This window comes from Mauremys mutica, chromosome 10, assembly GCF_020497125.1.
Source record: "Mauremys mutica isolate MM-2020 ecotype Southern chromosome 10, ASM2049712v1, whole genome shotgun sequence".
Taxonomy (NCBI): Eukaryota; Metazoa; Chordata; order Testudines; family Geoemydidae; genus Mauremys; species Mauremys mutica.
Genome location: NC_059081.1, coordinates 46,128,911 through 46,144,642, shown reverse-complemented (window position 1 = coordinate 46,144,642; position 15,732 = coordinate 46,128,911). Strand labels below are relative to the sequence as shown.

Below are 15,732 nucleotides of genomic sequence, written 5' to 3'. Positions count from 1 at the left end.
TAAGGAAAACTCTAATGCTTAGCTATAATACTTTTGATATGCATATTAAATATTTACTCAACTATGAATACATATTTTAGAAATCTATCACATTGTCAGCTCAACCCTGCAGTAAGAGATTTACTGAATGTAGGTAATAAACTCTCATTCAGAGAGAAATCCCATAGAAGTGAATGGGATTATTATTTGAGTACAGACTAGTTTCCGGGGTAAGGATTTTCAGAATCATGCTCTTAATATTGCCCAATAGAGGCTGTTTGTAAATGCAAAGTAAAATTGAAAGAATCAGCTTTGTCATTAGAAAGTATTGAAAAGTGAACACTTTTTCTGAAACACAACAAATAATTATAGATCTTGCCATACAATAGTTTGGAAGTTTAATAACATCCAATGATTTCTAATGAAAGAGGCGATTTTCTAGAGATGGCTGGAAACTTTGTGATGGAAAGCTTTTTCTTTTGTTGAAAAATGCTAATTTGTTAAAAGCATGATCTTTGGTGGAAATGTCACTTTCGAGAGAAGTTTGTTTGGAAAGAAAACTTGAAGAAATATTTCGATCATCTCAAAACAGAACATTTCAATTTTCTGTTCTGACACAATTTTGTTTCACTTTTTATATAACACAAAATAAAAATCAAACTCTGAATGAAATGTTCTGTTTTATTGAAGCAAAGCATTTTCAACTGGATCAAAAATGTTTTAAATTTTGTTTTGCAGGAAATTTTGAAATTTGTTCCTTTTGTTCCATTTAGGAGCAAAAACTTGTGACATTTCTCACTAAATGAAAAATCTGGTGCCCACTTAGTTCTACAATTTTTCCTTACTTTGCATTATCAATTTGTCTAGATAGTAGCTTCCTTTCCCATCAGACACAATGACTTATCTCTCATTACACTAGTGTTTTCCTGCTATAGAAATTCCAAGTATTATTAAAAAAGCATCATTTTTTTAGTGTTTCATTTCCTTTAGATAGATTAGGTTAGAGAATCAATGTTGATAGAATCCAAAGTAAGAACTATAATACATGTCATTTCCAGTACAAAATTAAGCACAATACAATCTTAAATAGTAGTGGAACTAGAGCACTTAAGCAGCAGTACTTCCCCTCATGTGTCAGAGACTCTCAGACTTTAAGGTCAGAAGGGACCAGTATGATCATCTAGTCTGACCTCCTGCATAACGCAGGCCACAGAATCTCACCCACCCACTCCTGTATCAAACCTTTGTCTGAGCCATTGAAGTCCTCAAATCATGGTTTGTGTGAATGATATTTAAACTAATATTTACCTTTGCTCCTTGGTAGGGATAAAATTTAACAGTTGGGTAGGCTCTGATGCCAGCCGTCTGACAAGTATGAGCATAAGCTTGACAGTCAACTTTTCCAGCTTTTACTTTTCCTTTTACAGTCTACAAAAGAAAATTGTTTACTAGAAACCCCATTAGAATAAGCAAACTTCAAAATTTCCACGACTCAGACAACTTTTTATAAATTGGAATTGTAGGAAAAAGACACAACAAAAAAGGATGGTATAGAATATGTTCATTCATTCTACCAAGTGCAGATAAAGGGTAATATTTTAAAAAGATGCTTAAAGTCCCAGTTATAAAATTAATATAGGCACCTTGATTTTTTCAGTGAGACTTAGGGTATATCTACACTGCAAGTAGGGGTGTAATTTGCAGTTTGTGTAAATGGACAAGTGCAAGCTTTAATCTACCTAGAATGCTAAAAATATGAATGAGAATGTTGTGGTGTAGGCTTCCGCATGGCTGTACAAGGGGTGAGGTGTGATTTAACAGTTCTGAAAACTGTACTAAACAGAGTGAAAATAAAAAGCAAAATCTTTATTCAGACTGAGAGAAGAAAAACCGTAAACAAACAGAGGCCTGAACAACACTTTTCAAATGGAAAGATCTAGGATAAGAGTTGCAGACACATAAAAACATCCATAAAGTCTGATTTCGGCGTACCCCTTAATAAGCCCCGATGCAGGGGCGTGTGTGCCAGAGATATGGGAGAGGTGTCTCCATTGGGCAGCCCCAGGAGATGACTGTAAATTAGTCAGACCCCCCAGAAATTATGCTGGAGTTGCAGCATCTCCTACAGCAGTCCTGCATCTGGAGGGTGCAAAGGGAGCTTAAAGCCACTTTAGCCTCCCCTTAGCCTTGGTCTGCAAGTTCTGTGCTGCTCCTTTTAAAAGGTGTAGCACAGAATCTCATCCCTACAAATTTCAAATTTGGGCCTGTCTTTTGGAGCTCAGTTAGGCACAGCTGTCACCAATTTGTCTCCCTATGAAGACATGAACTACTGGGACATCTTTCTTGTATACAAAAGGAATGCAAAATCACTGAACAGAGACCTGGGTTTTGTTCTTTGTTTTGACCTTGGACAAGTCCCTGAATTTGCCTGTGCCCCCCACAGATTCCGATCAGTAAAATAAGATATTTGCCTACCTCACAGAGGTAATGAGGATAAACTCATTAATGTACATGAAACACTTAGATACTGTGGTGACAAGCACCATTGGCAAGCCTATTTAAAAATCACATGTCCCTCTTCCCTGTAAAGGAAGGGGACCATAATTTCTAAGTATTTAAGTAAATAAATGCTCAGAAATTATGGTTCCCTTCCGTTACAGGGAAGAGGGACATGTGTAAACTTAGAAAAATCACAAGAACTTCTCTCTAGTCACATGCAAGTCCCTAATGGTGCTGAGGAAATAAAAGGCTTGTCCACATGATGAATTACTGTGCGGGAAGTTGATGCACTGTAGATTCACACCACGGCTTGCTGCCTAGTAACTTACTGTGTAGACATGCTCTAAGATTTATAGTTTTGAAATAAACATTTTACTTCATGGCAGTGGCATATATATAACTGCTACGAATGAAAAGCTATATAAGAAGTAGGTATTATTATTACTTATCAGAAGCAAACTAACTGCTGGTGTCAATAGGTTAAAAACTTACCCTAGCTAGCACCTCAAATTCTGGAGCAAAATTTTGGCAAGGGCCACACCAAGGAGCATAAAAATCAATGACCCAATGATCTTTCCCATGCAAAACTTTTTCTGTGAAGCTCTGAGGTGTCAGATCTACAGATACTTGAGGTAAATATCTGAGGAGAGGGGAAAAACATTTATAATAAAATTAAAAACCTTAAATATATTTAAAATTCCAGTTACACTACAGGAAGCTTCCAGAAATTAGGGAACAGCTATAATGAAATGTAAATAAACACCATAATATGTTGAAAGGCCCTTTAGTTTAAATGAGGTATAGGCATCTAAGCATTATCTCATCCTTCCTTGAACCAAAAATTGAGGCTGTTGTCTAATTTGAGTGTGGGGAGGGAAGACGCGTCCATTCAATATGAATGCTCTTTTCTCATCAATATCGTCTTCCTTTCTTCAGAAAACTTGAACTTGGTATTTAGTCTGAATCTGGGAAGTCAAAGAGCTGTGTTCCGAGACTACAATAATGCTTTATATTAACTGTGGGTTCAGGAACGTGATGCTACCTTCACTGTTGTAGGAAGCTAAGAATACCTTCTCTAAACAATGCTTTTAAGGCTTGAGCCAACAGAGTACAGAAATTCCTGCATCTGTCTTGTGAAGCAACATATCCATCTATATAGGCATTTCTAATGCTTTGTTTCCATGGCATCTGGGTGCCAGCTTCTCCTAGACACAACCATTGGGTTAGCTTGTGAACAAATTTTAATGTAACAACTCACCCAAGTGCCCAGCTTCTTAACGAATATGAATCCCTGTGCCAACCATTGTAACTACTATGAGAGAACACACAAGAAAATTATACAATAGCTTGAATAGGTTTGAAAGACTATAGCAGTGTTAAATCTGAACCCAGGACAACCTATTCACAAAGGCTGATATAAAATTCATTTGAATGCATACATTTTAGAATATATTTATACTATAATTTAGATATTGAAAAAGCTATTTTAATTTCAAATCTGAATAATACAAGTCAATGATACACATTGTAAAGTACAGGAACATGAAGAGAAGGAAAGATTGATCCTATGTTATGTTAAATTAAAGGAGAGTAAGGTAAGTTTAGTACTTCAGTCAAATTGACTTTTTGTCAGCTAAAAAGGCTTGTGAGCATTGTCTCTTGGGTAACATTTCCAGATAAATTTGTTACATTTAATATAGGTGGGACAAAAAAATACCACATGATCAAGTGGAAAACACAATTAAGTAAAAAAAAAATACCAAAACCCAAAAAATTTAACCTATATTACAGAGAACATATTATTACAATGGAAATATTTTCAATTAATTTACTTTTCATTCTATTAACTTCTTCATTTCTCTCAGCTTAGACTATGAAAAAAAAGCTAGTTAGTAACCCAAAAGATGTATTATTTGAACTGTAAATACTGTAGGCGATTGTTTGCTCAATGGAATTTTCACACAAATTAGTGAAACTAATAATCCTAGGCTGTGAGAGAGTTTATTTCACAAAAATATAAATTCATAGTCAAATCTAATCCAACAGTTCTTAGTGGCATTTCTTTCCAGGGGTATTATTTATCCCCAGAGTATATTTTAACATATTTCTTAATTACAAAATCCTGCTTTCTGCAAAATCTGACATTATTAAAGATAGAATTTTTTCCCCCCAAAAAAGGAAAATAAAACACCTCTTCTGGGGAATTTTAGTGCTTTGGGAGAGATTTAAATAGAATAATAATAATAATAATAAAATCAACTTTCATCACAGGTAGTCCAACAGTCAAAGCTTCAGCAGCCTTTTAGGCACCCCTCAACACAGTCTACATAATTTACTATCAATGAGCATTTGATGGAACCCTTCAATTGTATAAATAATCATTAGTCTTTCCCAATTCAGTTTAATCTTTCTTCAATATTCCATTTCCTCTGAGGTGCCAGGGTCAGAAATGTAAAGTGTTCCATGTTACAAAGCTTTATGATACGCGATAGAATCGGAGCATTATTACAATTTTTTTTTAAATGGTCAGATTTCACTTTCCATAGCAGGAGTTTTTTCACTATTAAGCATTTTTCTGTCATTGTCCCAAAGAAATGGTATGGTGGATGGGCTCACTGGACAGGTGAGATCAAAAGTTCTACAATGTTGATATCAGACACATGCCAAAGAAGGTTATTTATATATAATATCTACACCCATACTGATCTGTTTTTAAAGGTCAGGTTGCACTAAAGTATGCACGGTGAGTCAGAGCTATTGGCATTTTCTGCAGAAGACAAAGGACTGGAAAATTTAAGGATCTATGGCACTGTTCTGTCTTAACTACATATTTAGCCACTAAGATGGCAAAGGACTAATTGTTTGAAGTTATGTAATTCATTTTTATGTTACTAATGAATATGCTGCTCATGAAAACCTCTGGTAAACTTAATAATAAAACATAGGAACCCCAAACAATTAATTTCTTGCACTATTTTAGTATTACAAAACTGAAAATCTCAGAATGTGTGAGAATAAAATCATTCATACAGTACTTGTAAACACTTATGAGTTTCCAGTGGCTTTGACTTACCATCTGAAAGATACTGTTTTCCCCCCAGGCCCTCCTTAATACGTTTTTGAAGATATCACAACTCTTGAAATACAAACCATGACATATTTTCCAAATGTAAACAGTTATTTACTTACTAGTGATGATGACCTGTATTTGATTTTTGAGGAAAGAGTCTTATTTCAGGATATCCCTGTATGTTTTCTTCGTGACAGAAAGAAAAATATTTTTGACAATCCATACTGCCAACAGTGATTAATCCATTTAGCAACTGAAAAAGAAAAAATATTGCATTTTCTAGTCATTGAGGTTAGTTCGTGGCATGTGAATACTTCAGAATTTAGACATCAGCATTTACTGCAGTCTCACCTCTGGAGTACTCAGCCGGTAAAAAGCTGATTTTTTTTTTTTAAATGGTAATTTTGTGTGTGCAATTACATACATACTTTGCACATGAAATACTATGCATGTAGTAGAACCCCTATTTTATAAACAAACTGGAGATTGAGACATTCCTAATAAAAATGTTCATAAAATTGGACATCTCAAAATTACAGTAGGTACAGTACATAAGCTGCAGTATGGTGCTCTGAATTGCTTTTTTTGGTCCCTCTAAGCACTTCCAATGCACTGAAGCTATTGGTATGTGGCGGGATGTAAACTTGGTCTTAATTGACATCACTTTTGTTATGGCCCCCCCACACACCCTGGTTGGAGAAAAGCATTCATATAACTGACTGTTAGTATGACTGTTGTTCATGAAAATCAAAGTTATACTGTACATGTCCAGAGCCATGATTAGTCTATACACACTGATAACTGGCACCAAATGGCTATGTGATTGCAAATCCTTGATTTTTGTGCAATACTATTACGCAAATGACTACATAGAGCAATGGCCATGCAAAGTAAGCACAGACCTGAATACTGAAGTGTGTATAGTTCAGATCACTGAAAATCAGACTTAAAACATCCTGGAAATACTATTTAATAACCAATGAAAAAGCCCTCAAAAATATATTTAAAAATATATATAAATAACCTTAAATTCATATTTTATACATCAATTTGAAATCAGAACTAGATCCTGATTGGACTCTAGGTGCTACCTTAAATACAAATAATTATAAGCTATCCATAAAGGAACTTAGAGGGGAAAAACAGCTATGGTTACTTAAAGCCATTTCTGATGCAGTGTACATAAATGAGTCTTTTTTTACTTTTTTAATTTTAAACACAAATACCTAGTCACCTTGTAATTTACAATACATAAGGAATTAATCAAACTTCAAGGAAAGTTATTCTAAACTTGTCAAAATGTGTGGGATTATGGGTATTTAGGAAGACATTAGCAATGTTCAGGAACTTTTTAAAAAAAAAAATCACCATAGTTGGAACAACATAAAACTGCCATGGAGGAACTTATCATTTTGTCCATTATACTAATCACTAATCTTTTTTGCTTCTGGTAACTCCTCCAGGTCAATTTATTGAACAGTCTCAATACTTCTATTAAATAGGGCATTTTTAAAACTTAGAATGTGATTTCTACTTTACCCTGGCCATCCTTTTCCATTCCGGCATTAAAGCCTGGCAAGGCCCACACCACGGAGCATAGAAATCAACCATCCAGACTTCATCCCGTTTTCTTTGTTTAACTAGTGCACTGAAAGTGTCTGGTGTTAAGGAGACCACCGAAGGGTTCATGAGATCCTAAAATACACAAATAATGAGACTTACATTTCACCTACAATGACATTATCCTGCACACAGTATTATCAAATACAAACTGATTACATAATACTACCATGCTCATCCCACAAATGAAGCTTGTTTGTCTTAATTTATAGGATTTTTGAGTTATTGATACTTAAACAGCCTTTGAAGAATGGACTGAGAGTGTAGAGATCTGCACCTTATTTCACAAAGATGATAAAACTACTTGCAATCTTAGGTACATATATTAGGTACTACTGTCTCTGAGCACTCTCCATAATGAATGTATTTCTCCTCCCTATAAAGTTGGGAAGTGCTGTTAACCGCATTTTACAGGCGGGGAACTGATGCATAAAGACATAAAGGACTTGCTCAAGGTCACAGAGAAAGTGTGTAGCAGAGCAGGGAACTGAACCCAGGTCTCTGAATTTGCAGACTAGCACTCAAGAGACCATCCTTCCTCTCCCTCCACTCGTTCTTATTTTAAGAATATCAGGTAGTGATACTAGGATAGCTGGTTAGAAAAGATATCTTGGAATGTTTTACACCAAAATAGCATGTGTATAATGTGTGAGTCACATACCTGTATAAACTCCAAGATCTGTTCAGCAGAGTGATGACCTTCATATTCATGAACAGTGGACTGGTTGAACACCACTGTTGTTGGGTAAGCTCTAATGTTATGCTATTGAAAAACACAACAACAAAACAAATTGCAAAGAATGTTCCTGTTTGCTGCCAATCCATTAAGGACCATTGGTATTAATGATCCATACTCTTGCTAGCCAATCTGCTTTGCACAGTACAACTCCTCAAACGTTTAGATAATATACTTAATCTTGCCTTAGCATGGGATGGACTAGATGACCTATTGAGATCCCTTCCAACCCTACATTTCTATGATTTGTTGGATTTTGATAAATGGGAGTTTGGAAGGCCTAGAAAAGACTATGGACTAGGGTCTCCAAACCCTAATTCATAGTGAAAAAGATGCTGGCTTGTTTAAGAGGCTGTGCTGTTGGAGTTTAAAAGCCATCCCACACTCCTTTCACTGTGCTCATGGTTAAGGGAACAAAACTACAGCCTTTTCTAAGTCTTCTGACCTGTCCCTCCTAATTCTCTAAACAAACCAACCAAAACCCTTTATTTGAAGTTTTCAGATGTACCCTTCTCCAACCTTCAGGTAAAACAGCTTGTACTGTACTAATAATTGTACATTAATTTTGCTATCTGTAAACCTAGATTCTTCAATGATTTAAGTATCCGTGTACATTGGCAACTCCTCTATCTTTAAGGCTTTCAATTCTATGCCAATTTCCCCATGTATCTTACGACTTTAAATTTTTCACTATAAAACCAGAAATATCCTGGTCTAATTGTGCATACATTAGGAGATTACACCAGTTTGACATATATAAAAAATCAGTTGTTGAATTCAATCAGTGCACAGATACAGAAAAGGCCTAAGCAAGTAAAAAGGCAAAAATGCTAAGGAAAGTTCCTTCTTAAATGCGTGGACTGGTCCTGTATTTCTTGTGACCTCCAAAACTCCTAATTTGTACTGCAGACAAAAGCAATGCAAATTACAAAGCAGCTGTAGGCTGGCTGGGAACTTGAACTCTTTGTGGCATTCTGAAAATGGTGCTCCATCAGCATAAACTTCTCTGCTGGTTTTTATCTCTCCATGTTCAAAGCAATAATAGGACCAGTGTATACTTTGTATATTTTGTAAATAGATTAGGAACAAGTAACTGAGTCGTGCTCATTCATTTCTCTCTCAAAAGGAGATAACCCAACACTGGAATTCAAATCTTTCCTGACCACTAAGGAGGTTGGACAAGATTTTAATCTTATCACAGAACACATTAAGTTTACAGATTCTTTTAAGAGATCTGTATAGTTTATTCCCTTGAAAAAAGCCTTGATAATGGAGCACCTTGTTTGGATGTGTTTTGAAATTTTAACTACAAGAAAACAGCATTTATTGAATAAGACCTTTTAATACTTGCAGCTTACCATGTTGCAAAGCCCTTCGTGGATTGTGCAGTCTAGTGTGCCAAATTTAAGCTGACCAATAAGGTGCTTTGATGCTTTTCTCAACTCTGGCAACAAAGCTCGACATGGAGGACACCACTAAAAAAAATGCAAATCATAATACCACTGTTAAAACAAAGCAAAGAACATATAACTCTCCTGTAAGCAGTTCTCTGCAGAAATGTGAATACATATATTAATGTAAAGAACATATAACTCTCCTGTAAGCAGTTCTCTGCAGAAATGTGAATACATATATTAATGTCTCACAGTATGCTAAGCAATTTGTGTGTGGTTTTGACAAACAAGACTCCAATAAAGGATAAAAACATTCAATGTAGGAATGTCGCAACCATGGATTAATGAATGATTAGGGTGCTCTGTGCTATAGAATATCATCTTCAAAAACAATGCTGGTATTTTAATACAGTATTTACATATTTTAGAAAAAAGGAAAAATATAGCAATCAAATACTTACAGGTGCAAAGAAGTCAACAAGCCATGGTTCCTTCTCCTTGCCAGGAAAATTCTGAGGCCCAAGTGTGATAACATGAGAGTTTACACTCTCCTTGGCGAATGCAACTATGTCATATAGGATCATCTTTCCTAAAAATACCACCCCCCAAAAAAACAACCCACTGTTATTCTTAATATCTATATTCTTATGATTACTCATTATTTATTTACCAAAAACCGGAGCACGCTTCATTAACAGTGTATGATTTGTCTTATTATGAATGTTATGCCAGAGATCCGGCTGAAGAGCTGGTAAATGCAAATGTTGTCACTGGCCACACTGGTCCTGATTCAAAGCCCACTGAAGCCAATGGGACTTATTCAGTTAACTTCAGTGGTCTTTGAACAAGGCCTTATTAAATAAACTGTACAGCTATCATCTTACCTCAACTTATGTAAGCATCATTTCATCAGTCTGCTCAGTGTAGGGAACAAGTATGGCAATTCATGTCGGACATTTGGATATGAAAATGCTTAATGCATAAAATGTTTAGCCAGGATAAAATATAGAATTAGTGTTCTTTGTGGAAAATGCTTTTTGTTTTGAAAATGATTGAGTTGAAGAAACTCAAAGTATGCTGTGACCTGAGACATGTCTAGTGATGATGCAATTTAATATTGCTCTCACTCAGTTTAGATAGATGAGACCCTCAACATTAGTCTCTCATAACCAAACTAATAACTAGGAGAAGTACAAGTTGTGGCAAAGGTTGTAGATGCCACCTATTCTGCACAAATTAAAAGGAGATATTCCTAGGAGAAGATACAGATATCTTTAAAAACTTGCAAGAAAAAGGTTAGATGAATCGGCACTGATTGCAGTCATACCAGCATTAAAAATAAGATAAATTCTCTTTATGCTGTTTGCATCTTGTATAGAATTTGGCTACAAAAACATCATACCTATTTGACAGGAGCTCTCTTGGTCCCTTCTAAAGCAATGGCTTTAGCTCAGTAGGAGGTTTTATCAGACTAAGGGTACGTCTATACTACCCGCCGGATCGGGTAGTGTTCGATGTATCGGGGATCAATTTATCGCATCTCGTCTAGACACGATAAATCGATGCCCGTACTCCACCTTGGCAGCGGGAGTAAGCGGAGTCGATGGCGGAGCCGTGGTAGTTGACTCGCCGCCGTGAGGACGGCCAGGTAAGTCGAACTAAAATACTTCGACTTCAGCTATGCGAATAGTTTGAACCCCCCTGCTGGTGTAGCCCAGGCCTAAATTTCTGGTTGAGATCTTTTGTGTGCTATGCTCTTCATGCTTCAGAGCCTGAACCAGATCTTCAGCTGGTGTAACCACGCATAACTCAATTGAATTTGATGGAGCTACACTGATTGACATGAACTGCCAATTCCAGCCCTGGGTCAATACCTAAATTTTTACAGCACTTCAGAATTCTTTCAAGGGGACACTTCAACATTGTAGGTTTGGAATTATTTACTGGTGGGCATTGGAGGACCTAAGCATATATGGCAAAAGTGGCTGTGACTGAAAGCACCCCTGTATTCACACTCTACACACTAATCTAGTAAAACTAATAACTCACTGGTCAATAATATCATGGTGAAATGTATGCAGCAATATTATATGTAAAGTTATGAATTCCTGCTGTATGTTATTAGCACATATTCAAAACCACACAGCCCTGCCTAGACAAACATTGTTAAACAGGTCTATCCTAAACAAAAGAATGTGTATTTATCTTAATTTACATATTAGTAATAAACAGTGTCCTCAAGACACTAGGGCGAGAAGATGGCAGGAAACAGAGCAATTTTCATTTTTGCAAACACAAATGGGGGAAGAAAGAGCATGGAGCCTCCTTTATCATGAGATACTATGTTGCCTTCCTCCCGCTGCTTTGGATAAACTTCACTTTTTGGGGGAGGCGAGAGGGTATCCTTCAGAAGAATCCATTTAAAAGATTCAATAGCCTATAAAAGAAAGGGGTAGGTACCCCAAGTTCTCTCTCTTTTACCTAAGACAAAAGCACCAAAACCTTTTGGGATTCTGGGACAGATCCTGATCGAGGAGAGGGTCAGTCACTATCTTGCTGGAAGACTGTACGTCTTACAAAAAGCCTTGAACTAAAAGTTGCTAGATTAAGTTTTATATGCGTTTTATTTGCTGGTTACCATTTCTAATTTTATCTCTTATACTTGAATTCACTTGAAATCTATTTTTTTTTTAAATCTAAGCCAACCCAGTGGTGTGAACTATTTTGTAATTTCAGCTAAAGTAGTAAAGTGTTGAATATGATTCCTTAAAAGGGTAACAAACCTGAATATCCCTCTGATTGTTCCAGGACAGGGCTGGACACGTGTTTTGGGAAAATTCAGGGCCAGGGACAGTGTGGACTCATCATCCCAGTTGTTAACCAAGGCTAGGTGAAGCCAGTGGAAATCTGTGGTATTGCAGGCATTGATCCAAGTCTGCCCAATACATAGACAGAATGCTTGTTGCTAACTGTGGGAGTTCCAGGCAGAGAGCCAGTGACAAGGCATTGTGAGGCACTTGGGTTTACAGGGAAAGAGGTGATACAATTCTTCACTGGTGTGGATTTCACCCCAGAATGTGACAACGGTGGGTGGATGTGAAATTTAGTAAATGGACACATGTAAAATATGAGATCAAGTCCCAAGATTCTAAAGCCAAAAGCACTGTGCAAGCAGCATGTTCAGCATATGGGGAAGGGTGTGCCTTATGTCATTTTTCAGCTACCTTTGCCAAAGCAAAGAGCAGCAATGATCGGCTTCAGAAATTCCCATTCTTATTCCAAGGCTGTAATGATGTCTTTGAAATTGAGGGAGTACTAAAAAGTGAATAAGTAGGAGGAGAACCTTTTAGTGTTTGAGGATTGCTTACAGAAGAAAAAAGTATACAGAATAATACAACAAGACAATAGGCAATGTTAAAGCAAAATTATGATGTAATATCATTAGAGTTGTGGAAACAATTGTTCTGAAAAACAAATTCAGTCTGCAAAAGACTTCACACTAACTTAAAACTTCTGTCAGTTTGCCTTACCATGATGAATTTCATAATCTTCAGTTCCCTTTCCTTTAAAGACTGCTAGACATGGCTGATAGACATACAGATTACTGCAGACACTTGGTGCAGAAAGGCAGTCAATCTTTCCAACCTATTATTAAACAAACAATATATATATATATTTTTAATAAGGGAATCTAATTTATTTATATTATATTTGGAAAGTTGACATAAGTTAAGATGCTTTTCCAAAATGGTACTTCCTGTCAGTTATAAATGCAATATTCTTTTATAAGTGCTAGTGATCTTGATCAGTTTTATAACTGATACGATGTTTAAGGTGTAATACAATTCACACAGATGTATTATGTACCACAAGCACAATTAGGTAGAGAAAAGCTTCTAAAAACAAAACAATTTAATATTGCAACACAGCTAATCACTGCTAATTCTTACCTCAAAGACAGGTATAGGAAATGGAAACTAAACCAATCCGATTTCTTCCAAATAAAATGTTAAGAGAGAACATAGCATCTGAGATAAGTACTTGGGGACGAAATTCTGTAATGCTAAAACAATTCTTACCTGAATATGTTCATCTTTAAGCAGAAAATTCAGTTTTTTAAACTCGTGCACATTTGACTTGTCACTCTCACCAAACTGAAAGAAAAGCAGCCACCGGTGATGTGCCACGTGGTCCTTAAAATGGGAAGCAAATGAGAGAGAGAAATGCTTAGCTTCCAGTTTCTACCAGTTATGTAAGTTAAATCCATGTTTTCAGTCATGTTACTGTAAATCAAATGTTAAGTAATTCACCAGAACATAAACCCGTATCCAACACACATTGCATTGCCCTTCAGCTTTTCAACAGAGCACCACCCTAAGAGAGAAAATCTAAAAACTACTTTCTATATCTTTTTAATCTTGCTTACAATTTGCCTCCCTCATACTAGATCAAAACTGCTAAACTTTGCACTCTCTCTTTAAAGCAGTGATACTCAGACCTCGGTTGTTCAAGAGCCAAAGTAGCAATCAACATTACCCAAAAGAGCCATAAGAGTGTGAATTCACTGTTTCATTTACTATAATACAATTCATATTTAACAGTATGACAGGAAATATATATATTTCTCACAGCAAATAAGTTAATAACTTAGTGCAAGTTTATAACTTAATTGGTTAATAACACAGTAAAAGCATCCTGATTGGTTAATAATTAAACGTGCTGCAAAGAGCCGCAGGCGGCACATTAAAGAACCACTTGCAGCAAACAATATTATTAGCCTAGTGAAAGGAGACTGAGGCTTAGGGGTTGTCTTCACTACTGTCTAAATCGGTGCTGCTGCGATCGATGTGGCGGGCATCGATTTAGCGGTCCTGATGAAGACAAGTCAAGTCGATGGGAGAGTGCTTTCCTGTTGACTTCAGTACTCCACCTCCCCAAGAGGCGGAAGCTACATTGACGAGAGAGCATCTTCCATCGACACAGCGTGGTGTAGACACCGCTGTAAGTTGATCTAAGCTACGTTGACTTACCTCATTAGCGTAGACCAGGCCTTAGTTTGGATACACTCTAACACATATAAACCCATTCAATTGAGTCTTTAATGATTAGGATATCTAATATCTAGGATATCACTAGATTTAGTTGTCGAAACAGTCCACTAGGAACTTAGTCAATTAAAAAGAAAAACAGTAGTCGTTACACCATTCTGAGTTCTTTTATGGTTATAGTCATTTTCCTGTTTTAAAAAAAATGCTTCTTTTCCTCAGTTGCTGTGCGAAAGGCCTGATTGCAAATAGAGGAAACAATGAACCTCAATACAGATAAAAGGGCTTGAAAACATAGAGAGAGAGAGAGATTTTTTGGGTATAGTAATTTTAAGAATTGTTTATACAAGGGGTCGGGAGCCTCTGGCATGCGGCTCACCAGAGTAAGCACCCTGGCGGGCTGGGTCAGTTTTACCTGCCACGTCCAGAGGGTTCGGCTGATTGCAGCTCCCACTGGCTGCAGTTTGATGTCACAGGCCAATGGGAGCGGCGGGAAGCCACGGCCAGCACATTCCTTTGCCCATGCCGCTTCCCGCAGCCCCCATTGGGCTGGAACGGTGAACTTCGGCCAGTGGGAGCCACGATTGGCTGAGCCTGCCGACACAGCAGGTAAACAAACTGGCCTGGCCCGCAGGGTGCTTATCCTGGCGAGCTGCGTGCCAGAGGTTGCTGACCCCTGGTTTATACCAATAGGAGGTGAAAACTTTTCAAAAAGACGAGATTATTTTGCTGAATGTGGCCTTTTAGACTTAAAATCAGAAATTATTTACTTTTTTTTTTTTTTTTTAACTTTACCTCTAATGAGGCTGCAGAGAGCATTTCAAAATCTGGAAGATGCTGCATTACTTCCAAATATATCTCTTTGGCATCCAAGGAGTTAAGAAACTAGAAAAGAAAAAAGTCATTCTAATTATATAAAATGTATAAACATTAAACTGATTGTTGATTAGCAATCCTCAACAGAATTAACCTGATTAGTCCCCATTCATCAACTGAAAAATGCTGTTAATCAACATATGTTTCTTGATTCAAACTTCCTTTTAATTGCTATTACAAGAACACTATACTCTAAGCAGTCTGCTCTTTTAGGCCCAGATTTTAAAGCGTATTTAGGCATGCTGTGCTCAGTGTTGCGATGCCTGAATCTCATTTTTAAAAGTGATTTAGGCACATAGGAGATTAAATCCCACTGTCACACACTGCTTTTCTCCCTATTCCCCGCACTAAAAACACAAAATACCACATGCTTTCTCAAAATGAGTGCTAAAACAAAATCCTGGCCTCAACTCACAAAATACTTTGTTTGGCAACATATCTCTATTTTACTGTACTATTTGTATAGTTCAGATCACTGTATTTCTGTAATTTTGCAAACATCAGGAAGTGTAT

The 15,732-nt window shown here is 36.7% G+C and overlaps 2 protein-coding genes across 2 annotated transcripts in view; one reads left to right on the top strand and one right to left on the bottom strand.

The window, feature by feature from the left end:
• Positions 1-15,732, top strand: part of LOC123378729 (calcium/calmodulin-dependent 3',5'-cyclic nucleotide phosphodiesterase 1A-like) — a 359,073-nt gene that overhangs the window by 38,821 nt on the left and 304,520 nt on the right. The window lies entirely within an intron of this gene.
• DNAJC10 (DnaJ heat shock protein family (Hsp40) member C10) overlaps positions 1-15,732 on the bottom strand; it is a 33,394-nt gene that overhangs the window by 2,592 nt on the left and 15,070 nt on the right. Inside the window, exons 11-21 of the mRNA XM_045032138.1 lie at positions 15,139-15,228; positions 13,378-13,491; positions 12,829-12,943; positions 9,760-9,887; positions 9,263-9,379; positions 7,830-7,931; positions 7,088-7,243; positions 5,668-5,801; positions 3,737-3,790; positions 2,971-3,118; positions 1,288-1,407 (exon numbers count right to left, since the gene is read on the bottom strand). Of these exons, the coding sequence (XP_044888073.1) occupies positions 1,288-1,407; positions 2,971-3,118; positions 3,737-3,790; positions 5,668-5,801; positions 7,088-7,243; positions 7,830-7,931; positions 9,263-9,379; positions 9,760-9,887; positions 12,829-12,943; positions 13,378-13,491; positions 15,139-15,228 (1,278 nt within the window). The remainder of the gene's footprint in view (positions 1-1,287; positions 1,408-2,970; positions 3,119-3,736; positions 3,791-5,667; positions 5,802-7,087; positions 7,244-7,829; positions 7,932-9,262; positions 9,380-9,759; positions 9,888-12,828; positions 12,944-13,377; positions 13,492-15,138; positions 15,229-15,732) is intronic.